General features: G+C 38.1%; 2 protein-coding genes across 2 annotated transcripts in view; both read left to right on the forward strand.

Moving 5' to 3' along the window:
* The window catches only part of PCP4 (Purkinje cell protein 4), a 64,736-nt gene extending 46,317 nt beyond the window's left edge, over positions 1-18,419 (forward strand). The window contains exon 3 of the mRNA XM_087966886.1: positions 17,985-18,419. Coding sequence (XP_087823012.1) covers positions 17,985-18,112 — 128 coding nt within the window. The 3' untranslated portion in view covers positions 18,113-18,419. The remainder of the gene's footprint in view (positions 1-17,984) is intronic.
* LOC113424465 (cilia- and flagella-associated protein 47) overlaps positions 1-27,182 on the forward strand; it is an 851,958-nt gene that overhangs the window by 510,832 nt on the left and 313,944 nt on the right. The window lies entirely within an intron of this gene.

Genomic DNA, 27,182 nt, shown 5'->3' on the forward strand with positions numbered 1-27,182 from the left:
GGCAATGACTTAACATATTTTTGTTCCTTTCTATTAGTAGTTTCATTTTTACAGACAATCTCAGGGCAGGGGAGGAGAGGGGCCAAGCAGAATTCATACAGATCTTTCAAAAACACTTATATGAGCTTATATTTGGGGAACTCTGATCTGCAGCACTTTGAACTGCTTCTATGGATACCATTGACCTCTATGGATACTCTAGTCATTAGTACTGGTCATTTCATTTGTTTATCATCAAGTAAGGACAGTTCATTCTGATCTATACATTTTTCTGCTTGATGCAAGCATGGCACAAAGGCAGCATGGTATAGAAAAATGTTATATATGGATAACATCTAGTTCTTCCATATACTTTTTGTTAACATACACCCCAGACTTTTTCAACATAGCTCCTAAAATAACATCATTTGTTTTTTAAGAAAATGTATTTCCTTTAATGGCTTTGGATTTAATCCATTGTAAGAATCACCTTTTAAAATGCTAGCCAATATAGATTGATGTCTAACTAAAAGGGTTGTTAGCTAACATAAATTTCCTGCCCACAACTTCATCTATGTTAATCTCCATGAAATATATTTAAAACGTTTAATGCTTCCTTCTCACCCTCTTCCAATGATATAGACATGAGACCTTTATTCCTACAGTAAATGGGTTTAATACTATTGCCCCCTTATTTTTGTCTTTTTATCTCCACAGGACACAGAGTATTGAGGTTACAGTAATTGCATGGCATGGTATTACCAAAATAGTTCAAGAAAATGTGTCTCTCTTTTCAGCCAGAGCAGGCAACATTTTTAAAGTTAATCTTATTTATTTTGTAGAGTTAAGAGGTATAGGTTCAAGTAATCCAAGAGGAAAGGGTTAGAACATATGGACCAATTTCCCCCCTTTTGATGATTAAGGAGTTTTCTTTTTTTACTTTTGAAGAATGTATTAAGCGTATAGGAGGTTTTCTTCCCCAAATTAATAGAAAATAGTGTTTTGCCATTTCATTTCAGGGTAATGTGATCTTGGGAAACCCAGAATGTTTGTCAGGTGTGCAATATGATGAGCTTTAAAACTCAGCATGAATAGCAGTACTATTTCAAGCAATATATTTTAAACTTTGTGTCACCGAATGAGATAGGGGCATTGTCTCAGATTACTTAAAGAAATTAAACACATATATAGAAGAAGTGAATTTCACAAAAACTTTTTCTTACATTTCATTCAAGTAAAAATTGAGTAGGAATTTGTAGGTTGATATAGGTGAACACATCCCTTCCTCTTCTTTACTATTGGTTATGCCTGTGAATGTACACATTTTTTAAACTTATTGTCAGCCTGGAAATTCATTCTGCAGGCAATGAATCTCTACATTTTATCTCTGCTTCTTCCCCCATCTTTTTTTTTCTCATTTTGCTCAGGGGAGGAAGTGGAAAGAAACAGGTCAAATAACAGAGAAAGAACCATACGCTTTCCTTTTTCCTACTCACCCTGATTTGCCTCCTTGCCTTTTCTCTAAGCTCTCACAACAGCTGACATTTTAAAACCTCCTACACTGCTGGCTGTGCTGGCTCTCTGCTGGCAATTTCTGTTGCACCTCCCTCTTCCTATCCAAGTGACTCAGTATTGAGGGGTTACTGTTTGTTCTCAGGCATTATCAGACATGAGACTTTGTTTTGTTTTGTGCCTTTCATTTCCTTCCTTTTATTTTTTTTAAATTGTGCTGACACCTCCTTCTTGGGCATAGATGCTGCCATTAGCCCTGCAGAATTGATCACTCCAGTTTCAGTGGAAGCATGATAGTGAAATGGATCAACTGCATTTAGACCTTCCACATAAATATATCATAGTTTATTCAATTCAAAAAGAATTAAAGCAATGGACAATTGACAGGCACATTAATCTACTGAGTGCTTATCCTCGCAATAGGACTTAAATCAACTTAATTAAAATATGTTCTTTAAAGAGTCATATTATCATTATTTCATTAGGTTGAAGTGTTTGGTATGTTTCCAAATTTCATCCAGATTAAGAGCAATCATGCCTGACCAATGCCAGTTTGCCTTTGCACCTTGGAAATAAGGATACCCAAACTGTTAAAACACAGATATCAAAAAGGACTGCACCATGTTTCCACCAACCAACATCTGGATAAATGGCATTCTGAGAAAAGTAAGCTGATTTCTCCAACCTCAGGCTGAATCAGACGTTCTAGATTTATTCTGTAGCAGCATGAAGATGCATTGTTGGCTGTTTGTCCAGAAGTACTTCTTTTCCTGATCCTTGGCTTTGACCATTTTCATATTTTTTTTAAAAATGACATTTTTTCATTAGAGTAAAATAAAGCAACAATCAATCATGTAAGTAAGATGCTGATGCCACAACAGCATTCAACCTATTACTTTTGATAGAAGCCCTGGGAATCAAGAACTGAAGACAGGCTAGCTCTGGTTTAATTCATAGGCTGAGAACAGAGGATCCTTAGATCCTCTGCGTACTTTTTTTGTTGTTGTTGCAAGACCAGTGTGACAAAGGAAAATCAGTCTCGGTATTGACATTGGTCAAAGAAGCAACAGCTGCAAGGAACTCACTTGCCCCTTGCCCTCACATAAAACACTCCACTTTTTCTGTCAGTTTTCCTGGGATGGTAGAAGGAATTCTGGTTCCATTGCCACAGCAATTCTGGATCCATCCATCAACTAAAGCATATGACTTCTTTTGGCTGAAGAGCTACATCAGGTTTTGTCTTTGACAATGTGGAAAGTTACACTCTCAAAGTGGGTTTGGACAAGGTTCCAGCCCAAAGTTTTTTGGTCCTGTCTTCCTTGAGCAAAGAAGGTGCCAATGGACCATGCATTTTGCATTTTTGAGCAAAAACAAGCCAAACAAAACAAATAATATTAAGAGCTTCAGAAAAAGAAGGGCAGCTCAATCTTACTGCTTACCACTTAATTGATCTCTCTTGCTTCTTTTTCTTCCACTCCTTGTCTCTTGTTTTTCCATAATGTGAGTCTGAATCAATACAAGTTCTTTGGGAACAATCATTATCAGAGAATAAAAAGACTGCAAATAAATATTTACATACATATGAAAGCTAATCAGATTAGACAGTAAAATGACATCAGAGAGCTAAGCAGAATATGTCTTTCATTGCAGCGAACAGGCAGATTTTACTCTATTTTACAGCTACAAAGTTAAGTTTCTGCCTGCCTGCTACTGCCTCAGTTCCGTTATTGAATAAAAACTCTAATTGTGTGACTTCTCCTTTTGTCCTTGGCAATAACTGGAAAACAAGTGTCCTTATGACTACATAGTCAGTTTGTGAGCTCTTCAACATTCTGTAACAACTGAAATTATTGACTGAGTCTATAAGGGATTGTCATCCAGCTTGGCAAAATAAAATATTAACAGATGGTTAGGAATATAAGAAGGGTTTGTTTTAATTTCTGCTCACACTATTAAAATGTAAATATCTAACACTACCCTGACACCATGCAGAATCTCTTCAAGATCTGTTTTTGCTGAGCTATTTCCTGATGATAGCATGCAAAGCTATAATGCGTACAGGCCCGTAACTCCATAAAAATACAATTTCTCTCATTTTCTAATGGCAATTATATTTTAAATATATATTACATAATTATGTATTTAAATATAAATACATAATTATGTATCTAATTGTCCCTTTAAAAGGTAAAGATTTTATAGCTAGTATAATTGTACTATTGAATTGGTGCCTCTGTAGCCTACCACAGTCAAATGACATTAAGGATATGTGAAACCTTCTGCTTCATTATCATCTAAGTGAATTATCCTGATTTACATAGGTACTCTAAAATTGGCATAATTATCTGCCTCACTAATGAGGGAGATGAAGCATTTGTACATCTTTTGCTGTACAAAGTGCTGATATACTTCGTAGATCTGCCTGTTTGGTCCCAATTTGATATATTCTAATATAGACATTGCATGCATTTTTGCTTTCATTGAATAATACTAGATTTCGCTGTAGTTTCTCTCTGACTTCAAGTAGTACTGATGCACACTGATGAGACTATCCAAATTTGTAATGCTGACATTAATATTTCTGAAATACTCAAAGAGATGCAAAAAATTGAAATTAACAACCTCTACATTAAACCTTTACATTAAAATTTAGAAAGCTATATGTTTGTCATCATCTCAGTGGTCAGTGAAAGAATTGGGAATAACTTTAATAGCAACATCAGTCACTGATTTTTTCCATTATTTTTAATATTTATTTTATAATATTTGTGTGCATGTGCATGTGCAAATATATGCGCTTGCCTCTCTTTTTTCTTGCAGAAAAGATTAAGAATTCTAAGGGATATACTAAAATAATGACAAATGTCAGTACTTAGCAACTATTATACTGCACATAAAAACAATTGTCCATATAATAATACTACACTGCCCAAGTAAGAGTTCTATTTTTATATATAAGTGTAATTTTTGGGAGGGAATGTTTCAAAATCTATATATTAAAAATAATTTGATTAGAAATTGTTGAGAATATTTGTAGCTCAGGTTGTACATTTTGGCAAGGGTTAAACTGCAAGCTCAGAGAACAGACCCCTGCCAAAATAACTCAAAGTTGAACATCAGGAGAAAGTTATACATTTGTTTGTATCACCAGCTCCTTTCATTTAAGGACATTGTTTTTGATATTTTAACAGTATATTTCTTATACTTTTCTGTACACCAGATATATTCCCTGTGCATTTACAGGATATACAATTGACAGATTAAGTGTCTGGGATCAGGGATTGTCATCTTGGGACGAGCACCCTCAGTAAGTTGAAATGTTACATCTTTAAGAACACTCTTTTTCAAAAGGACAAAGGAGAAAAACACAAAGCACAAAACAACCAATGCATTAAAAATATGCATCAAAAAAGAAAAAAGTCATTATACACATATTGTCCCCTCTAGCTGAATACTAATTAATATATTACCATTCCCACCTTTTGCAAAACAAGCACTCCAAAAATTTTAAACTACTAAACCTAGTTGCAACTTGTTAACCTTCTATATGTTATATTAATGACCAAATAGTTAACAAGAAAAACAACATTAGTGAAACAAAACAAAATTAGAGTTTCAAAATTATTAACAGTCTGTTATTGTAATCCACTTGTAGAAAATTTATCACTACATCTTATCTATCCCAAATCACCCCAAAAGTTATAAACAAATCTTCCTGAGTCAAATATCCATGTTTGTTTCTTAATATTGTATCTAGTGAATTGTTGTTTAACAATTGTTCTGTAGTTTATTTAATTGTTCTGTTATTTTGTATTTTAACTTTGTTTTAAATAAAATAATAACAGGTAAAAAATGAACACTTTTTCCCCCAAAACTCCAAAAGCCACAGAAATAAATGCTAGTCTAAGTTTATCTTCTCAACCAGAAATATTTCCTTAGAGATTATTAAATAGTGCCTAACTGTCTACATGATTAATATCATTAATTACTTTAGGGATGTAGAGAGTAATTTCTCTTCATATGATGTTTCCAAATTGTTCATGTAATGATTGTATCAGTATTCCTATAATAAGATATGAGGTTGACTAGCTAGTTGAAAAGAAAAATTTAAAAATAGCTCAGATTGGTTATAGTCAATTGATGTCCAATTAATTTAAATGGAGGAGTTATGGTTATGGTAAATTCTTTGTGCTTGGATTTTGATTTTCTGTTCTCTTTTCTCCCTTCCTCCTTTATATTTTTATTATTTTCTTAGATCATATTGCAATTGTTTTACAGATTCATTTGAACATTAATATATAATTGGGGAATGCGGGTAAGAGGAGCAAAATTCAATTTTCTGACTAAAAAGATTGATAGCAACTAAACAATTGACAGTAGAAGAATTATTTGTGAAGCATTTTGAGATAGATATTACCTGGCTGAAACATTGGTTATGGATGCAGTTGAACATATAACACATGATTCATTTTACATTAGTCTCAGTCTCTAGGACATCAGAAGCATTCAATCTTTTTTAATTGCTCAATGCCCATTATTTGAATGGCTGGAGAAATATTTGGGATATTAAATGGCAAATGACCTTTTTTTCATTAACTGCATCTTCATATTTGAAATAACAGAATAACAAAATAACAGAACTGGAAGGGATCTTGGAGGTCTTCTAGTCCAACCCTCTGCTCAAACAGGAAACCCAATACCATTCCAGACAAAAAGTTGCCCAATCTGTTTTTAAAAACTTTCAATGTTGGAGCACCCATAACTCCTGAAGGCAAGTCTTTCCATTGATTAATTGTTCTGTCAGGAAATTTCTTCTTAGATCTAAGTTGGTTCTCTTCTTGATTAGTTTCCATCCATTGCTTCTTGTTCTGTCTTTTGATATTTTGGACAATAGATTGACCCCTTCTTTTTTGTGGCAGCCCTTTAGATATTAGAACACTGCTAGATCATTGTGAAGAAGGTAAATTCAGAGATAAGTTACAGTAAGATGAAATCTGGGAATGAGATGGGATATATCAGTGGTTCCCAAAGTGGGCGGTACCACCCCTGGAGGGCGGTGGGATGCCTTAGGGGTGCACTAAGAGGCAAGGGGGCCGGCAGGGGGCACTAAGAGGCGGCAGGGGGGCATTCAAGGCTGCGAAGGCTCACTGATTGCCAGCCACGCAACCCACTGACTGTTTCATCGCTCTGTAGCCAGCGCCCCGAATGCGGAACCCATGCGTGGCGAACCTTGCCAAGCCTGGGGGGGAGAGGTGGGAGGTGGTGGAAAGGGGGCGCCTTAGCTTGCAGGCTGCCCTCTCCGGTGGAAGCGGCGGAGGCACACCAGAAGGCCCCAAAGCAAAACTCTCCCAAGGCACGCAGTGGAAGGGGTGGGTGGTCCAGCATCAGGGCCCCTTCCTCAGAGGAGAACAAGGGAACGCGTAGTGCCACCCGGCCTCCGCCTCTCCAGCCACCCGGGCTTGCACGCAGGATGCAGGTGGGTGCAGCTGCGGCTCTCCAAGGCACATGGCTCGGTTCAGTTCGGCTCTATGTGGCAGGCCCGGACCTAGAACCTAGCCTCCCTCTGCAGCCTGGTTCTTCCAACCGAGCCCTGTGCTTGCTTGCTTGCTTGCTTGCTTACTTTCCAAGTGATCATTCCCTCCACCTCCGCCAGTCTGGGCTGCTTCTACAGCCTTCCTCCTCCTGGACGGAGCATTGCAAAATTGGATGCCAAAGAAAGAACTGGGGCAGGGGGCTGGAGAAGGGGCAGAGGTGCAGCTGCATTAAGGAGCAGGAAGATCTTAGCCATGGTTTATTGACTAAGCCGGAATCAAACAGCATGCTAAACTCTAACCAGAATGGCTGGGTTGATATATTCAACTCGTGTTTCTCAACCTTGGCAACTTGTGTGGACTTCAATTCCCACTCTGGCTTTGCTCTGCTTTCCCAAAGTGCCACTGCTGTCGCATTCATTCATTCATTCATTCATTCATTCATTCATTCATTCATTCATTCTGTCTATCTATCCATCCATCCATCCAAAAGGTCTGTCTGTCTATCTTCCTGCCTACCTACCTACCTACCTACCCGCCCGCCTGCCTGCCTGCCCATCTTTCTGTCTACCTACCTACATACCAATATAGATCTACCTACCTACCTACCTACCTATTTACTTATCTACCAATCTATCTATCTACCTGCCTACCTATCCATACATTCATGCAAAAAGTCTGCCTGCCTGCCTGCCTGCCTGCCTGCCTATCTATCTATCTATCTATCTATCTATCTATCTATCTATCTATCTATCTATCTATCTATCTATCTATCTATCTATCTATCTATCTCTACCTACCTACCTACCCCCCCCCTCTCTCACACACACACTCCCTTCTAACCCTGTTGGAGCAGGTGATTGGACTAAAATAGATATTTCATTATCTTTCTCCTCCCTCCCTCCCTCCTTCCTTATTTCTTTTTCTTTCTGTCCCTTCCTTCCATCCCCCCTCTTTCCTTTTTCTCTTTCTTTTCTTCCTTCTCTCTTTCTCTCTCTCTCTCTTTTCTCTCTCTCTCTTTCCCTCTCTCAGGCTCACCCCATTGACTTGACTTGCTTGGGCAGGTCCCTCCAGTGCAGTGGGCTCAATGGGGTGGACCTGTGGGGCCAGCACCTAGAATGCAACAGTGGTGGCATGTTTGAAAAGTAGAGCAAAGCCAGAGGTCGGTAATTTTTGCTGCAAAGAATCACAAAAGCTTCTGGGTTGTGCACAAGAAGGGACACACATGTCAATGCAATTCAACATAAAATAAAGAGATACAAATAAATCAAATCAACAAGAATCGGCAAAGCATCTCTGATTAGGTTTTATTCACTACTAGAATCTAATCAGAGATGCTTTGCCAATTCTAGTCCAATGACCTGCTCCAGCAGGGTTAGAAGAGAGTGTGTGTGTATGTATGTTCATGGCTGTCAAAACTCCAAAAGCAGGTCAAGTGTCTCTGGGGAGGCCAGTCATAAATTAGAATACTTGCTAAACAACTGGCCATTAAGTGAGGACCACTTGTTTGCCAGTCACCTGGCCACGCCCACCCAGTCACATGACCACTAAACCACACCTACCCAGTCATGTGACCAGCAAGCCACGCCCACCCAGTCACATGACCAGCAAGCCATGCCTACCAGTCACGTGATCAGCAAGCCATGCCCACAAATTTGAATTCTACCCTTGGTGGGGGGCACCGAGGATGAGTTTGTAGCACCAAGGGGTCGGTGGACTGAAAAAGTTTGGGAACCACTGGGATATATCCTGGTAGCATAATTTTGTCCTCAAAGTTTTGTTCTGAAAAAAAAAAAAGGTTTGTATAATTGTTTCACATACATATGGAAGCACAAGTGATTTGGTATTCATACCTCCAGAGGCATGGTGAATGTTTTTCATTTACGAGTACTGCCATTGCTCATTTCAGTTCTGACTTTAAAAGTAAATCAAGAAATTAGCTGAAGGCTTGGTCATGAGTAATTACACTTGCACTCTCAGGAGCTTGCTTGCCATCCATCAATTCCTTTTTATTGATTGTCCCGTGCAAAAACACATTATAACTTATTTGCTGTGCAATTGGAATGAATAGCTCATTTAATTCCACAGCTATATTATTTGTATAAGTTGCTGAGTGCTAAAATAAGAAGTGGGATGGACAGCTAAGAAGACCAACTAATTTAGCTGTTATTTACTTTCAGCTTTTCTCATGATCTCTAAGTAATGATTATGATTATGTAATCATAAGTTATAAATTTACTTTTTGAACATGAAAAAAGAGAGAATACCAGCAAATACCTATCCTATTCCATTGCAAAGCAGGCTTCAACGGTAGTTCTTTTTCCGCCTGGGGGTTGAAAGCTGATGGTGGGTGGTAATTCTCTCCTCCAACAGTATGTTTTAGTCCTCCAGCTTCTATACCTTTGCTGCAAGGTGGAATTGGCTCAGGAAAAGAAGTTACATTATAGTTTGGATAAGTGAAAAACAGACCAGAGTGCTGTTGTTAAAAGCAGCAAAGATACTAACAGCACAAGTCTATACACAGCTATTCAGACGTAAGTCCTGTTGGGCTCAGTCGTGGCTTAGCTTAGCCAATCCAATCTTTCTTACAGAAAGTGCCACAATAAAATACATAGATCTATAATTAAAAATTTTTTAAAAAAATACAGTAAGATTATATACATTGTTATAGTAACTATAGTACAACCACCACCATTTATGCTAAACTTCAATCATAGATGGGACAGATACAACAAATTGTTGTACATAATTGGGCAAGCTGGAAAAATATGCCAGGGTCTTGATCAGATAGGAGTGATAGATAGACACTGTGTTGTCTACCAAGGTAGTCCTTCAAAATGGGATAAATGTATCCTTGATTTCCTATAGAATGACAAAGGATCATATGGCTTAGAAATTCCACAGAACCATCTCCACCTGGGCACACACAATGCTGAAATGGGATGTTTTTTATACCTCCCACACTATCTTGGCCAATGTGAAATGCTGACAAAATGTCAGAATTAGAACTGAAGAGACATAAGATGATGACACATGCCTATTTGGGGAGAATCCAAAAACTGTAGGTTCTTTTAGGTTTAAACTGGTTTGAAAATCAATACCCCAGATTTGTTTTTTATGATGACTATTGGCATTTTCAAGCCCTAATGGACAGAAACTTTCCAAAGAAAGTCCTGAGGACTGGATTTGCTATTGGCTCTTGTTGGCCAGGTTGATTTAAAACAGTGTCTGAGAACCAGAGGAGCCAAAATTGCAGGGGAAAAAAACCAATTTCAAGGAGAAATTAAGGAACTACAGATCTGTCTTGACGGCTCCATTGCTGAGCTGTTTTTATACTCTTTGCCCAGGTGTAGTATTTTTGTTTTTATATTATTTATTATTGTGGCTTTTAGATTTTTGTTTTATACTGGCTGTTTTATTGTTGTGCACTGTCCAGTGTCCCCTTTGGAGGAGATGGGAAGCAATATTAATTTGATTAAACAAACAAACAAATAAATAAATAATGATAATCTGACACTCACAGAAACCAAACCTGTCTCTAACTATAAGGCAGCATTGTTAATGTGTCTTGGAATGCAAGTATTGCCCTTACAAATTGGGACTGGACAGCTTCCAGGATATTAAACTTTATAAAAATTGAAATTAGAACACCATAAAGTAGCTGAGAGATGAACTTAGCAAAGAAAATGTTCCAGACTGCAGGAATAAAATGTGCCCTCTTTGAATGGAAGACTCTGAAGACAGCTTTGGGCCTACATTGGGCTATACTTCTCCAATAAGAGATATGTGTGCTCCAAGATAAGGAACTCTGAAACTGCCACCCCAAGATATTTATAAGTATTACCTGTAGAGTAGGACTGTTCTTAGACTATTGAATAATTCTTGTTTATTATTAGCTGATATTAGAACATCATTGAAATAGGGTACTATCCCTGGAATGCCATGTAACAGGTGTTCCATAATACTCTGGAATAGCCCAGGGGCTATGCTGACTCCAAATTGTAGGCAGCGGCATTTGAATACCCTCTCAGTGTGTGACAATTGTTTGAGACTCTGCCGTGGCATTGTCCATAGGCAGTTGCTGGTATGCTTGTGGCCAAATCTAATTTTGCAAATATTTTCCCCTTCCCAATGAAATAGGTGCTGAACTATTGGCATGGGATAGACGCTCAGCTATAAGGCCTGGTTTATCATATATTTGTAATCTGTGCAGATGCGCAAAGACCTGTCAGGTTTTACTGGTGTTATGATAGGGTTCTCCCAGCACACATGATCTGCAAGTTCTAATATGCCCTGGATGATTAATTTATCCAATTGTTTGTCTATCTTGGGTCAGAGTGCAAATGGAATCCTGAGGGCCTTCAACCTAATTGGGACAATTTTGGAGTCAAGGCTAAATGAGATGGGGTCCTCTTATACTTGCCCAGATCTTCATTGAAAATGTCTGTGAATTATCTGGCAAGGTCATCCCTGCTGTCATTCTGAATGATGTGGATGCCAGTCACCCCAAGGCCCAGGGACTCGAACCAATCCAAGCTGAGAAAGTTTGGCAAGATGCCTTCCACCACTATCAGGGTCAGTGGTCCTGCAAAATTTTTGAATGTCACTTGGAAGGTGCCGCTTCCTATGGCAGGGATGTGGTTTCCCTGGTAGTTCTTACGTTGTACATGTTGCCTCTTCAGCTGAGTCTTTGTGATCCCAGATACTGCTTTTTGAATTGTTCTCCATGGTACGATTGTCATGGCAGATCCAGTGTCTACCTCCATGGGGCATAGCTTCCTCTCTATCTGTACCATCACCCGGATTATTTTTGCTCAGGGGAAACTGGCTTGGGCAATAGTAGTCTGGTAGTTTCTTCTGGGCTCTGCAGCTTGGTCTTCTTTCTGTCTGGGCTTTCTGAACAGCATTCTCCGGGCATCTGCCTGGGAAGCTGGTTGTCCAGTGCACTACAGGTTGGCTGTTTTGGCAGACCCTGGCCAAATGTCCCCTTCTATAGCAGCACTGGCAAATGGGATCTTTAAAATGGCATGTTGCTCAGGGATGGTTTCCCCCACAACCTGCACAGAGCGATCATTGATCTTCTATTTCTGGGGTTTGCCTCTTCCTTTCGACCTGTGTTTGGTATATGTCATCTTCCTCGTCTGTCGTCTCCCCTTGCTCAGTGCTCTCATGGTGCATGCTGATTGATTTTCACATGGTTGGCGGGCTGTCATTCTTCAGCATTGCGGTTGCCTTATTGGACAGTTCGGTTGCTTGGGCCTCAGCTATTGCTGTCTGCAGCATCAGATCAGGCTTAGCCAGGAGGCATCTTTGCAGGCTCAGGTCTGCGATGCCACAGATGAGTCGATCTTGCAGTACTTCATCTAGCTCTTTGAATTTGCAGTGCACTGCAGCTTTTCTTAGGGTGGCTATGTACTGGTTGAACCTTTTCCTGGTTCCTTTGATAGTACTCATGGTGCCTGACTATTGTAGATGGAACCAGAGCGAAGCATGTCCAGAGTGTCTTCCCATGACACCTCCTGCATGGCTACTGGTGCTGCTAGAGCCTTGCGCGACTCAAAGACTTCAGATCCACAGTAGCAGAGGAAGAGGGCCCTCTTCCTATTGTTGGAGAGTTCTAGGAGGTTATTAGCTTCCATGAAACACTTGAAACACATCATGTAGGAATCCCAATGCTCTGTGGCTGGGTTGAAAGGAGCTGGTGGGGCGTAGGTTGTCATTGTCGGCTTCTCTGAGTATTTGGAAAAGCTGGATGAGCCTCAGCATCCCTGATCGCTCCTTCAGTGATCTGGCCTAATCAGTTCTTTTTGGCTTATTCTTCAGATCCCACCTTCGTTACCAGTGTAGACTAATGGGAGATTGAAGAGACAGGAGCCAGATCTTCAAGTAACAACAGCTCTTTATTGTAACAAGAACAAAACAACCCAGCAAAGGCCTGTTTGACAGCTCCCTCTTTTATAGGGATCTGTCAGAGGACTGGGCCAATCACAGCTCTCCATTTTCCTGCCGGTTTGCTGAACCTGAATGAAGCCTATGCTTCATTTGTAATATCTAACACTACCTGTTCTATTGGAGGCCCATTAATTTTCCATTAAGTAACCTAGTGTTGTATCATGCAATCACTGGAACTAACTTTTTAATAATTTACTATAAGTTGTTCTTTTAGGCAAAAGGAAGCTAATGTCCCCAATGGCCTTTTCATTCTCACCTGGGAGACAGATAATACTGCTACACTGTTTCCATATAGCAAGGCTGAAATTGTACAATCTAATAATATTGGAGAGCGATGACTAGAAAGCGATAACGCTGAATTAATGAATTGATGTATAATTTAAAAAGTAAGGGGACTTAGATATGCTTTTTCCTTATCCTTCTTTTCATGGAAACAACTCCACCTAGGGGAAACATTTGACTCTCAGTGAGATGTCAGAATAGAGAGTCTAGATAAGAAGGAACAATCTTTTATCCATACAAGATTCCTGACGTTTTTGTCATAGCCTCTCCCTTGGAATCAGATCAAAAGCTGGTCTGAAATCCATAAAGGCTGCAAAAGGGGTGCCATTTGATAATGAAGAATATTTTTAAGCTAAATGGTGTGAGACCAGAATAATGGACTAAGGTCGAACGGTCCCCTCTAAATCCTTCTTGTTCCTCAACTCTAATTATTTTTACTTTGGACACAATCCAACACTTGAAATAAAAATACTTTGCATATACTTTGCTTATTATATTAAGCAAGGTAATTGGCCCATAGTTGGCAGAGTTAAGGCTATTTCCTCTGTTCCTCTAAAGAGGGATAACTATGGCCTCATTCCATTCAGAAGGAAAATGTGCTGTGCTATTAATATGAGCTAAAAGAGCATTGGGGCCGAGGAATCTTTTTTTTGTTTTCAGCACCTCTGGAGGGAGTTCCAGAAGCTTCTCCAGATTTCAGTTATACAGTGAAATACTCAGCCTCAGGAAGGCATTCAGGGGAAGTCATCACTAAGTGAGGAACCACCACTTGATTATTCGTTTAATATTTCTGGATTTAAAAAGTTCGGAAAGTAACTTGTTCAAAATCTGCAGGTATTTGGCAGATGAAATATAAAATACTACTTATAGGCATCATAACTAGGACGAGTTCTAAACTTAGCTTTTCCCCCCAGTCCTCTTTCAGTGTTTGTCCTTCTTAGTTTTTATAAGTAATTTATAAAACGTCTTGTGCTCTCTGAGTGACTGAAGGGAACCTAAGGAGTTGTTAGGTTGAAAAGTATACTCTGCAAATGAAGGGCCTTTTTAAACTGTATACCAACTTGTTAAACAAACCCTAAATAACAGGGCCTGAGAGTGTGGATAATAGATTGGTAATATGACAATATCTTTTCAGAAGAATCTGCTAAACAGATGGAAGTGGAGTTGAAGTAAGGGTTATGAATTTAACAGAGTGGACAAGTTTCTTGCAATTCTAGAAGACCATTTCTTTTGAACGAGTCTTTTTGTTGTGGCCTCAGAGGACAGTTAGGAATTTAAGAATTACTTTAGGACAGATGGCAGATTAATGGGAAATAGTCACTATCTGGGTTTATTAGATGAAGTACTGTATGTGGAACCATAAAATAATCAAATACACTTGCTCCTTTGGAGCTTCAGAAAGTTAGTTCCACATCTAAGCTGGTCTACTCTGAAGCCTGCCATATTATAGTTTTAATTTTATTTTTATACTGTTGAGCCTATAAAGGAAATATTATTTCGTTTGAAGGGAGAAACCAATTAAAATGAGTTGTAAAAAAGCATCTGACTCTTCAATATGAGCATTGAAATTACCAACAATAATTACTAATGCATCTGGGTACTGGCAAAGCAGTCTGGAGATATAGCTGCCAGGGCCATACTGCCACGTGGCCCAATACAGTCACATAAGATGTAAAATTTTGTAGTGACTATTTTGTTCAAACCTCCAGAGGAATCTTTTATTTTTAACATTGACTAATATCTGGAGTGTGTATGGAGTGTATCTAGAGAAAGAGATATGGCCCTATGGCCCTATGGCCCATTTTTCCTTCAGCAGCAAAATATCGGGAGTTAATATATTCCAGAAAAGAGCTATGCTATTAGGATGGAGTCCATATCGTCGTTCGCCAGCAGCCAGTGAAGATGGCAGAGGAATCGGACAATGAGGATGAAAGAGAACCAGCCAGGGAATCTGGAGAAGAGTAGGATGAGGGTCCTGCATCCAGTGCAGAGATGGGGCCAGGACCATCTGGGAGTGGGTTGCTGCCTTCAGAGCCTTCGGAGTCTGGCAGCAGCAAAGCAGAGGACCCAGAGGAGCCTATTCCCAGTGTGCGTGTACACAGAGCTGCTAGAAGGCGAGAGCAGCTGAAACAAAGGGGGCGACTTGGGAGTAAGGCTAGAAGGTGATTGCCCCTCCCATAAGGGATAAAAGTCAGGCCTAGATGATGAAACCTTTGCAGGAAGCAAAGTAGTTTGATCGGTTCCAAATCATCATTGAAGCTCTGTGTACTTTAGTTGGTTTTTTCTTGTACTTCTTGTACTGGTTTCTTTTATAGTTAATTGGATACTTCTGTTTTTGGCAGCACTCAACCGAACTGAAAAGTGTGTGCTTATCTTGGGGGACTGTTTAAGATTAATTCCGGCTGGAAATGAAAACAATTTCCAGCATTGCAATAAAGTAGGTTTTGTTTTTAAAACAAGTTGTGAATATAATTACAGTTTATGAAGCCTGGGTCAGAACAGTCCAGAAGGAAGCAGAAGTTAGGAAAGAGTCAGGATAGTTGGACTTTTAGTTGTTTTATTTTGATTCTTTTCTTCCGGAGGTCTATGGCTTCTTTATTACCTGTATTATTCTTGCTTTTAAAGTACAATCCAGCCAGCGTTGCTGGTTTATTTATGTGATTTGATCTGTATAGTCACCATCTCATCTTAGCAACTCTGGGCAGCTTATAGTAATTAAAACACTATCAAAAAACAGAAAACAAATCAAAACAAATATGGATCTTTTAAGCTAAGCTTGATTTTTGATGATTATGTACATAAATCCATGCATTTTCAGTACAACAATGTGGAGGTGCTTTCCTATTACCTTTTGGGGAAATAGCTGTTTCAATTTCTCAATTTAATTTAGTATTTGTATTCCCAGTGATGTGTCGGAAATGGTGGTATTTATGTTTGCATGTGCATGAGAAAACTTAGAGTGAAACTGCAGTTCTGTTGATGTTTTATTTAACATTTTCTGTGCATTTTCCAAATAGATAAATATGCACCTTTCCAGATCTGTTATTTGAGACAACCTATGTCCTCACATTCCATATAGATGATTTTTATTAGATGAAGTTATGAACAAAGAAAACAATTGAACAAATTTCTCCAGTGCTCCAATCCTAATCTAAGATTCTTGTATGAAATTCAGTTTTGCCTCCAATTTCCATGGAAGATTAACTCTAAAGATAGTCATTACTGACTTTGGAAGGCTCCAAAGAAATGAGATTTTCTAGAAAAGGTGTTGGAGAAAGAGGAACATTGAACAAATACCTGAAGCATTCTTAGTAATATGAGCCTTCCACAGTAGGGCTAAAGAGTCAGAGTCTCCAAACAAATGTAAAATAGAGTATGAAATGATGGGCACATGCATTCATTCACAAGACTTATTTCATATTAAAACAATATCCATATCATCTATTTTAAATACATATTTGAACCACAGCAAACATATTTTTGAAAAATTTTCATAGAAAAATAATCTGCTTTTAAAAAGCTAACACCAAATAGCTAAAAATATACAATAAACAAAGCAATTATAATTTTCCAACACAGGCCCTCCTGGTTTATAAATAAAGCAGTAGAGCTCAGTGACATTTGTGAAAAGTTGTGCTCTAAGTATTTAGAGTAAGAGGTTGTATAATAGAGTAAATGAATTGGGTTTCTAGTCCATTAGTTCTAAATTAGTATTGCCATCATAGATATATGAGATTTTCAATACCACTATCAATATGGTCAATAAATATTTTTTTAAAAATAATCGAGAATTAAAGAAGTTGAGAAAACATTAGGAGCAAATTCTAATTCTTCGAAAAATTCTGTCAATTAATTTATTATTGGAAGAGATAATGCCAGCCAAGAATCCATAACCCACCTTCAGGCCTCAGTGTGCTTCAAGACAATTCCCCTAGTGCCCAACAAGTTCAGCTTCCCTTGGAGCTTGTTAAAACTATTTTAATTATTTACAATAATTAATTTTAATTAATTTAAGTAGGATATTGACATGCTGCAGAGCAAAGTACAAACCTTTTGCAGTGTAATTTATTTGCAAGAATGCCTTTGGCATTCCAAGAAAGCTAGTTTGCCTTTTGATAAATGGTGTCCAATGACTGACCATGCTCATCACAACAGCCCTGTTAATCTGAAAGTTTTTTTTTCCCCACGGTAATAATCTTTTCTGCAAGCCTATCAAATATTTTGACTTCCCAAATGTGCCTCAATCCTCGAAACATTGAACAAATAACTTGCTCTAGTTATTCATCAAAACTTTAGGAAGTTGGAAAAAAAAAATTCCTTGTAATTAGTTTGTTCCAGGTAGACAGCTATGTTGGTCATTCCTGGACAGCTGGTGTCTGCTCTTGGCCTTCCTTAGCCTCTTTTTTTTCTGGCCTCAAATTTAAAGCAAAGCTGGGAGGCTAATACTAAACAATAGTTTTAATCTGTGGGATATTCAAAATGGTGTCTAGATCAGTGTTTCTCAAACTTGGCAAGGTTGAGAAATGCCGACCAATTCTCAGCCACACATCATGTCTCAGAACACTGTCCATCGAGTGGTTAGGTGAGATCTCTTCGATATATGGAAATAGGAGAGAAGAGATCACAAGGTTTCTTTGTTTGACTTCTCATCAGAATCCATGTTGGTAATTTTATTTTTAAACGTGTATTAATTATTTTTGTTTATGTTTATTTATCTTCTTGATATAGATACACAAAAGAAGGTTCCAGAGGATTTTGACATAGACATGGATGCACCAGAGACAGAGAAAGCTGCCGTGGCGATACAATCTCAATTCAGAAAATTCCAGAAGAAAAAGGGTGGCTCTCAGTCTTAGTCTCTACCTCACAGTTTCCCCCATTAAACACTTCTTAGTCTATCTGGAAATGAATTAAAACATTTAGATGCATGTACAGGAATAACCACTATTTAAAACCCCAATTGTCAGGTATCAAAATAAATATGCATATGCTATGGCTTAGTCTCTGTATTGATATCCAGTATCAGTTCTTCTGTAATCCACATTTTACCTGATATTAAAATAAAATATTAGGATGAAATTACTGAAATTTGGTCAGTCTTGAGCTGCATTCTTATATTATTTCAATAAATCCAATGCTTTAAATTAAAACAATGCAAATGTCCACTTTTGTCTTTTATTTATTTTCTGAGGAATGAGGGCATATATTTTTCTTATCTTGTTTGGTGAAATAATAATAATAATAATAATAATAATAATAATAATAATAATAATAATGGTGGTGATGATGATGATGATGATGATGATGATGATGATGATGATGATGATGGAGTTTTGAATGGATACTTTAACCCCTACAAATTTTGGAGTGTCATTTCTGCCCTTGGCACCCCCAACTACTTAAACATGGTTCACTCAAGCTGAAGCACAAAAGGTGCTTACAGTTTATGGACTATGTGGAGCTCCTAGCAACTAAATAGCAAAGTATTATTTTTAAGAGGAGGCTTGGATAATTCTCCAAAAAGGATAGACATGGATGCACCAGAGACAGAGAAAGCTGCCATGGCGATACAATCTCAATTCAGAAAATTCCAGAAGAAAAAGGCTGGCTCAGTCTTAGTCTCTACCTCACAGTTTCCCCCATTAAACACTTCCTAGTCTATCTGGAGCTCACTCCAAAATAACATCTATGAAGATGGTATATATAGTTGAAGATGGTATATATGGTTGACATGAGAGAAACAATGGCTTGTCACAAACTTTTTATTACCTTAACTTCATCATTTTCAAGATGGCAGGCCTTGGAAGTATGATGAAGATATCCATAGAAATAAGTTTCTTCATGTTGAATCAGATTATTTAGCTTCTAGTATTAATCAGCAGTTACCCCATGTTTCAAATGTTTCTTTCACAGCTTTATGGGAAGTAGATCAGAGAAGCTTTAAATGAAAAGATCTTCTTGCTGTTCTTTCAGATAGTAGATCCGGCAATTCACAGAGGAAATATGCCTGCAATCAAATGTTCTTCTTTTTATCTAAACAATAAAGTAAAATATAAATAACTGTTTGAAGTAAACATGTGACACAGATTAGTTCTCATGCAGATTTATTAAAACACAGACCTTAAAAAATAAATTTATGTTCCAGCAATAGTTAAAAATCGGGTTTTCATCACAATAATTGTAGAAACATTTAAATCAGGGAAGCTTCCAGCACTCATCCCATTAATATCAAGGCAAAATCTGGGTCCATTCAAATGCCTTAATCTCTCTCTGAATGCAAAGATATAATATTCATACTGAGGTTCTGAATTTATTTCAATTACAAAAAGGCAAATAAATATGAGAAAAAAGTATCACTTATATATCATTGATGCTGATAGTAATAATGCTGCAAAGCAGCCAAATGCCATTCGGTGTCCAATGCTGGGCATATCAAATTAATCAAAAGCATCCACACAGGGGTTATTGATTAAATGCTGTTTGCAGTTGAAAATTGACTTACAGATTAATTGGCAGACATCAAAGATTATCCAGCCAATTCATGACATCAGCACAATCATGTAAGCCAGATATTTAATAGTAATCTTCTCTGATGAGATCACAGGATAAAAAAGGCAGTGAAGGTGGGCTTCTTTCCAGCATCTGCCGACTCTCAGAGTTGCCTCCTGTGTCTGTTTTAGCACAATGTATTTCCTCTCCCTGCCACCTGCTTTATGTAGTTGGGCCAGATTGGAGATTGCAATATTTACTACTGCTCTGATTTTTATACAATTTGCACATGAGGGAAGAATAGCAGCATGAGAACTACTGCAAAATATTTTTAATGTAGCTAAATTCTTTTGATGAGATTCTTCCAGATCTCTTACCCTATATTAAACAATGGGTTAAATATTTTGGTTTCTCACCTACCTTATTCTCAGCATAGAGACAAGGACACTTATAGCTCATGAGGAATTTTGATTATTTTTATTGTCCAAAAACATCATTTGTGGGCATAACATGTGGACATAATTTGTTTCAATCAAGCAAAAATGAACTGCATGTATGAGCCTTTTCAGCCTGGCATTTCTTGATATATTAGAATAATTCCCATAATACCCACCTGTCCTATTAACTTAAAGGTGTGAGAATTGCAATTTAAGAGGTTATTACGCCAAACAGATAAATTTTAGCAAGTCTAGAGGCTCTCTTCAAAAATGCATCTTTATAGTTTAGAGCAGGGCTGTCAAACTGCAGGCTGGAATGCATCACATGCTGCCCCTGCCCTGTTTAGTGAAGAGGGAAAAAGTCCCAATACGTCACATGATGCTGCCATAATGAAGCAAGTTTGACACCCCTGATTTAGAGTGATTACAAAGACTCCAGATTAGAAATATGCAGATGCTCCCCAATTGCTTATAACCAAAGAGCTTGCTTAGCTCTCATTTTATGTGTGTTAACAAATACAAGTACACAGTTAACAAAAGTACACAAGTTTCCTCATCTCACTTTCAGTGAAACCTGTGAAACTGTGGCTTACATATTCAAATATTTGCTTGGCCCTGTAACAATGTATTACTATAATTTGGGTGGGCTACACGATGATCAGAAGTCAGAAGGAATGGAGCTTTATAAGAGAAAGCATTCCTCAACTTTTTAGAGGCGCAGCATTTCCTGTCCATAGCAATCACAGCAAAACTGTCCACAAATCTCCTTTCTTTAGTTTATCAGCAACAAAACCAAAGTAAAGCAGTGAGAGGTAATCCACTTCAGTGCCGCAACTCAACAGACAGTGACAATTGTGGAGAACCAGTTGTTCTAGAAGAGCATTATGGCTCAGCTGCTGGTCTCTGGATTAGCGCAGCAATTTGCAAATACAATAAATGGTTCGGGCTTACCATTAGCAGAGGTAGAAGAATAAAAAAAAATGCTGATCAAATCCAGGTATCACATTTGTTGTTCATCCAACTATTTGTGATATGACACACAGCTCACCATGATTGCTTGTTAATATCACTTCTTTGAGTTCTTATGAGCTCATGCTTGTGATATCTGGTTTCTTTTCCTCGACTGGTCTCTTTTTCTGTTCTATTTTTCTAAACACCAGTGTCTTTTCCAAAGACTCTTGGTTTCACATTAAGTGACCAATATATTTAAGTCTTAATTTCATCATGAGCACTGCTGACTGTTTTTACTTAATCTAGTATTGAATTATTTGCTTTTCTTCCTGTCCAAGGTATTCTCAGCAATTTTTCCAGCACCACAGTTCAAATGCATTGATTTTTCTTTATTCAGTCTCTCTGATAGTACAGCTTTCATAGCCATATATTATGATAGTTTGTGACTTTGTACAATACAGATTTTTTTGGGTAATGTGATGTCATTACACTTTAATATCTTATTTGTAATCTTTCCCCCAAGAAGCAGATGTCTATTTTTTATTGTAGTAATCATTTCTGTAGACTTTTGAGCTCAGGAAGTAAAACCTGGTATTGCTTCCACACTGGCTTCGATACTCTCATTTTTCACCTTCAATAAAAATTAAGCTTCCAAAGTAGTTTAATCACAACTTCTGAGGTTGTTGAACCCCTGCATCAAAGCCTTTGTAGAATCAGCACTGAAAATAATGTCTTAAGCATTCACTTGGCTTTTCCACTATCTATCAGATATTTGCAATGATACCCGCAGTGCTGCTGCTGAAATCAGATTGTATCTCCAGTGCTTTTTGTTCCATATATTGTTGAAGTCCAGGCTGCAAAATCTTGAGCATCATCTTCATAGCATGTGAGATGAGTATAATTGTTCGGTAGTTTGAATAGTCTTAGCTTTTCCCTTTTTTGGTACTGAAATAAAGACTAATCTTTTCCAGTCCTCTGGCCAGTTCTGTGTTTTCCATGCCAACATAGAAACTGTAAGAAACTATGACCTTAGAAGCAGATTTATTGGAAATCTTCTATGTCATAAACCATCGAAGTTTTTTTGTGGCTTTTTCAAATGTCTGGTTTTAGTTTAGTGTTCATACCTTTATATATACTAATGATTTGGGGGTCTTTATGTATTTTATGTATTTTATGTATTATATATTATGTATTATGTATTTTTTTTTTATGTATTATATATTATGTTCATACCTTTATATATACTAATGATTTGGGGGTCTTTTCATGTATTTACATTTTTGCTCCATTTGTCTTTTATTATGTCCATCTTTCTATAAAAGTTTTTCTTAATTTCTCTAATTTTCTGAAATAAATGTCTTGTCCATTCCATTGGATTGTTATTATTATTTTTTGCATTGTTCATTTAGATAGACTTCCTTGTTTCTTCACAGTATTCTCTAAAATCTGACATTTAGTTGGGTAAACTCTTTTGTAGCTGCTTTTCCTCTTTCCTCAGCTGTTTTCAACATATTTTAACATATCAGTCTAGAGTTCGTAAAGCACGTTTTCAGATCTAATCCATAGGATCTCTTATCTTACTACATATTTGGATGGAATATGGCTATCTGCATGATTTTGTTTGCTTTCTTTAGTGAAATTTAACAAGAAGTAGTTCATATTCTGAGCCACTAGATTTTGATTTTGTTGACTGATTAGAGTTCCTCCAACTTTATTTCTGAACTATTTAGTCAATTAAGTTTCAGTATTCTCCATCTGATAGTGTCTGTCTGTCAAATTGTCTGCTAGGTTTTTGGAAGAAAACATTTCTTGTGAACATCAAATTATCCCAACTGAACTCTTGGACTGCTTAGCACTTCAGAAGATGGGTTCGTGTTTCAAAAGGATCTTCTTCAACTTGTTGTCACAGGGAAGATAATTTTATTCTCCATAGTTCCAAGGGGAGAACAAGTACCAGTGAATGGAAATTTTATAGAGGGAGATCTGAATTTGAAATAAGGGGAAATTTCAGGTCTGTAAGAGAAATTACACAGCAGAATAGTCTACCTTCTGGAGGTGTAGGTGCTCAGTCACTGGAGATTTTCAAGCAGTTTGGATAGTCATTTGTCTGGGGTGGTATGGAGATTTCTGTCCTGAATAGGGAATTGGACTTAGAAGTAAGTCTCTTTTTCCCTAACAGCTCCTTAGCTACTTTTGGACCTGAAAAACTGATCTTCCACTATCACATAGATATTGTCCTGAATACAAGCATCCATGCTAGGTTTTGGGTGGAATACTGTCCTACAATTCCCTTCTTCAGTAGAATGTGCTTTGTTTGATCCCTCATTTATGAACCACAGACAGTCCTCAACTTACAACAGTTTGTTTAGTGGCCATTCCAAGTTACAATTGCAGTCAAAAAGTGGCTCATGACTGCTTTTCACACTTAAAACCATCCCGATGGTCACATGATCAAAATTCAGATGCTTGGCAACTGACTCATATTTATGATGGTTGCAGTGTCCTTGGGTCATATGATCACATTTGTGACTTTCTGGCAAGCAAAGTCAGTGAGGGAGCCAAAGTCACTTAACAACGTGTTACTAACTTAACTGCAGTGATTCACTTAGCAAATGTGGCAAGAAAGGTCATAAAATGGGGCAAAATTGACTTAAATGTCTCACTTAGCAACATACATTTTGGCTTCAATTATGGTCATAAATTGAGGACTCCTTGTTCTCCTTGGGTAGTTTTAAGAATGTGTACTGTGTGTGGAAGAGCTTATATCGCTGGGTACACAAGCATGAGGAGGTAGGATTTGAAAGATGAGATGGCACAGCTTCCAAACTAATCTTAATGTACACTTAAGCTACTTCATTCAACATACCAACACTGCAGAGATAAACTCCTTGTTAAAAGTTGCACCACACAATAAGAAAACACCAACTAATTATAGAAAACAAACTATTACAGTAGCAATAAACCTGGAACATATAGAAATTTTCTTTTTAGTCCATGATGTTCACTACTAGCAAGAAAAGAATGGTGAAATTAAATATTATTTGCAGGAGAAAAAAAATGCTTAATTTCCCTCTCACTGCAGTCATTTAATTTAACCCTGAATGAATTTAACTCTGACATCTCATAAACATAGATGAACATTTCTGCCAATCTGTGGGGAAAAACACAACACTTGTATCATAACTGTTTGTCTATTACTTATTTTTTGAGGAGGCAGTAAAATATTATTGCATATCCTTGCATTTGTAAATATGTATCGTAGGCATTTCTAATCTACAGGTGAAACTCAAAAAATTAGAATATCGTGCAAAAGTTCATTTATTTCAGTAATGCAACTTAAAAGGTGAAACTAATATATGAGATAGACTCATTACATGCAAAGCAAGATAGTTCAAGCCGTGATTTGTCATAATTTTGATGATTATGGCTTACAGCTCATGAAAACCCCAAATCCACAATCTCAGAAAATTAGAATATTACATGCAATCAATAAAACAAGGATTGTACAATAGAACAATATTGGACCTCTGAAAGTATTAGCATGCATATGTACTCAGTACTTGGTTTGGGCCCCTTTCGCAGCAATTACTGCCTCAATGTGGCGTGGCATGGAAGCCATCAGCCTGTGGCACTGGTGAGGTGTTATGGAAGACCAGGATGCTTCAATAGCGGCCTTCAGCTCTTCTGCATTGTTCGATCTCATGTCTCCCATCTTTCTCTTGGCAATGCCCCATAGATTCTCTATGGGGTTCAGGTCAGGTGAGTTTCCTGGCCAATCAAGCACAGTAATCCCGCGGTCATTGAACCAGGGTTTGGTGCTTTTGGCAGTGTGGGCAGGTGCCAAGTCCTGCTAGAAAATGAAGTCAGCATCCCCATAAAGCTCGTCTGCGGAAGGAAGCATGAAGTGCTCCAAAATCTGCTGGTAGACGGCTGCGTTGACCCTGGACTTAATGAAGCACAGTGGACCAACACCAGTAGATGACATGGCTCCCCAAATCAACACAGACTGTGGAAACTTCACACTGGACTTCAAGCATCTTGCAGTGTGTGCCTCTCCATTCTTCCTCCAGACTCTGGGTCCTTGGTTTCCAAATGAGATGCAAAAGTTGCTCTCATCAGAAAAGAGGACTTTGGACCACTGAGCAACAGACCAATTCTGTTTTTCTTTAGCCCAGATAAGACGCTTCTGACCTTGTTTGTTGTTCAGGAGCAGCTTGACAAGAGGAATATGACATTTGAAGCCCATGTCTGTGTGTGGTGGCTCTTGATGCACTGACTCCAGCCTCAGTCCACTCCTTGTGAAAGTCCCCAACACTTTTGAATGGCCTTTTCCTGACAATCCTCTCCAGGCTGCGGTCATCCCTGCTGCTTGTGCAGCTTTTTCTTCCACACTTTCCCCTTCCGCATAACTTTCTATTAATGTGCTTTGATAGAGCACTTTGGGAACATCCAACTTCTTTTGCAATTACCTTTTGAGGCTTTCCCTCCTTATGGAGGGTGTCAATGATGGTTTTCTGCACAACTGTCAGGTCAGCAGTCTTTCCCATGATTGTGATTCCTACTGAACCAGACTGAGAGACCATTTAAAGGCTTTGCAGGTGTTTGCAGGTGTTATGGCTTAATTAGCTGATTAGAGTGGGACACTTTGAGCCTAGAATATTGAACCTTTTCACAATATTCTAATTTTCTGAGATTGTGGATTTGGGGTTTTCATGAGCTATAAGCCATAATCATCTCAATTATGCCACATCACGGCTTGAACTATCTTGCTTTGCATGTAATGAATCTATCTCATATATTAGGTTCACCTTTTAAGTTGCATTACTGAAATAAATGAACTTTTGCACGATATTCTAATTTTTTGAGTTTCACCTGTAGGCTTTTATCTGCAACTTTTCAGGTAGCTTTACTTCCTAAATATCTTGCTTACTTAGTCAAATCAGAAAATATTGGCAACTTCAGTTCCTTACACATGAAGATATTTTGTGTGTCTTCTAGAAAAGGCTGAGGATATCTGAAAGCAATATTTATTACCTCATTTCCTAACACGCAGGTGCACACAAATCAAATTATACATACAAAATTATTCAGCTATTGTGGGTGCATCTTCAAATGACCTGTTACTCAGGATACCTTATGTAGATGGATGTAGCAATCTAGCTTTGAAGGAAAAAAGCAAAAAAACTTATCCCATTGGATTTGAAATGGTTATGCTTATGTTTAAATTTGCCTCCTGCATTTTTAATGCTGTGCCATAGATTTAGGCCTAGGTTGCTTCTCCACCAGACACTTAGGACACAGTCAGAAAGCCACATTAACAATCACTTCTCCTTTTCTGAGTTGGTAGAAAAGTTTGCCACCATAAAGTGTACTGTCCCAATGTCTGAGTGCTATAGCTGTATTCCAGGATAAGTTAAGGAAAGTAATTGATTAATTCCCTAACTTCATTTCCCTTCCGCTGACTATCCCCTCCCCTTGGTGAAAAATCAGTTCAATTACTTCACCAAACATCAGAGAGAATCTGTATGTTAGATAGATACAGATTGAGTTGGAAGGGACCTTGTAGGTCATCTAGTCCAACTCCCCGCCCAAGGGTTGACAAATGGCAGTCCAGTTTCTTCTTGAAAGCCTTCAGTGATGAAGCGCCCACAACTTCTGAAGGCAAGCTGTTCCATTGGTTGATTGTTCTCAGTGTCAGAAAAATTCTCCTTATTTCCAGGTTGAATCTCTCCTTGTTCAGTTTCCATCCACTATTCCTTGTCTGGCCTTCAGGTGCCTTGGAAAATAGCTTGACCCCTTCCTCTCTGTGGCAGCCCCTCAAATATTGGAACACTGCTATCATGTCTCCCCTGCTCCTTCTCTTCACTAGACTAGCCAAGCCCAGTTCCTGCAACCATTCATTGTATGTTTTAGCCTCCAGTTCCCTAATCTTCCTGGTTGCTCTTCTCTGCACTTTTCCTAGAGTCTCAACATCTTTTTTATAGTGCGGTGACCAAAACTGGATACAGTACTCTATGTGTGATCTTACTAAGGCTTTATAGAGTGGTAT

Source organism: Notechis scutatus, chromosome 5 (assembly GCF_049901735.1).
Source record: "Notechis scutatus isolate UNSWTSFEM ecotype Mainland chromosome 5, rNotScu1.2, whole genome shotgun sequence".
Classification (NCBI taxonomy): Eukaryota; Metazoa; Chordata; class Lepidosauria; order Squamata; family Elapidae; genus Notechis; species Notechis scutatus.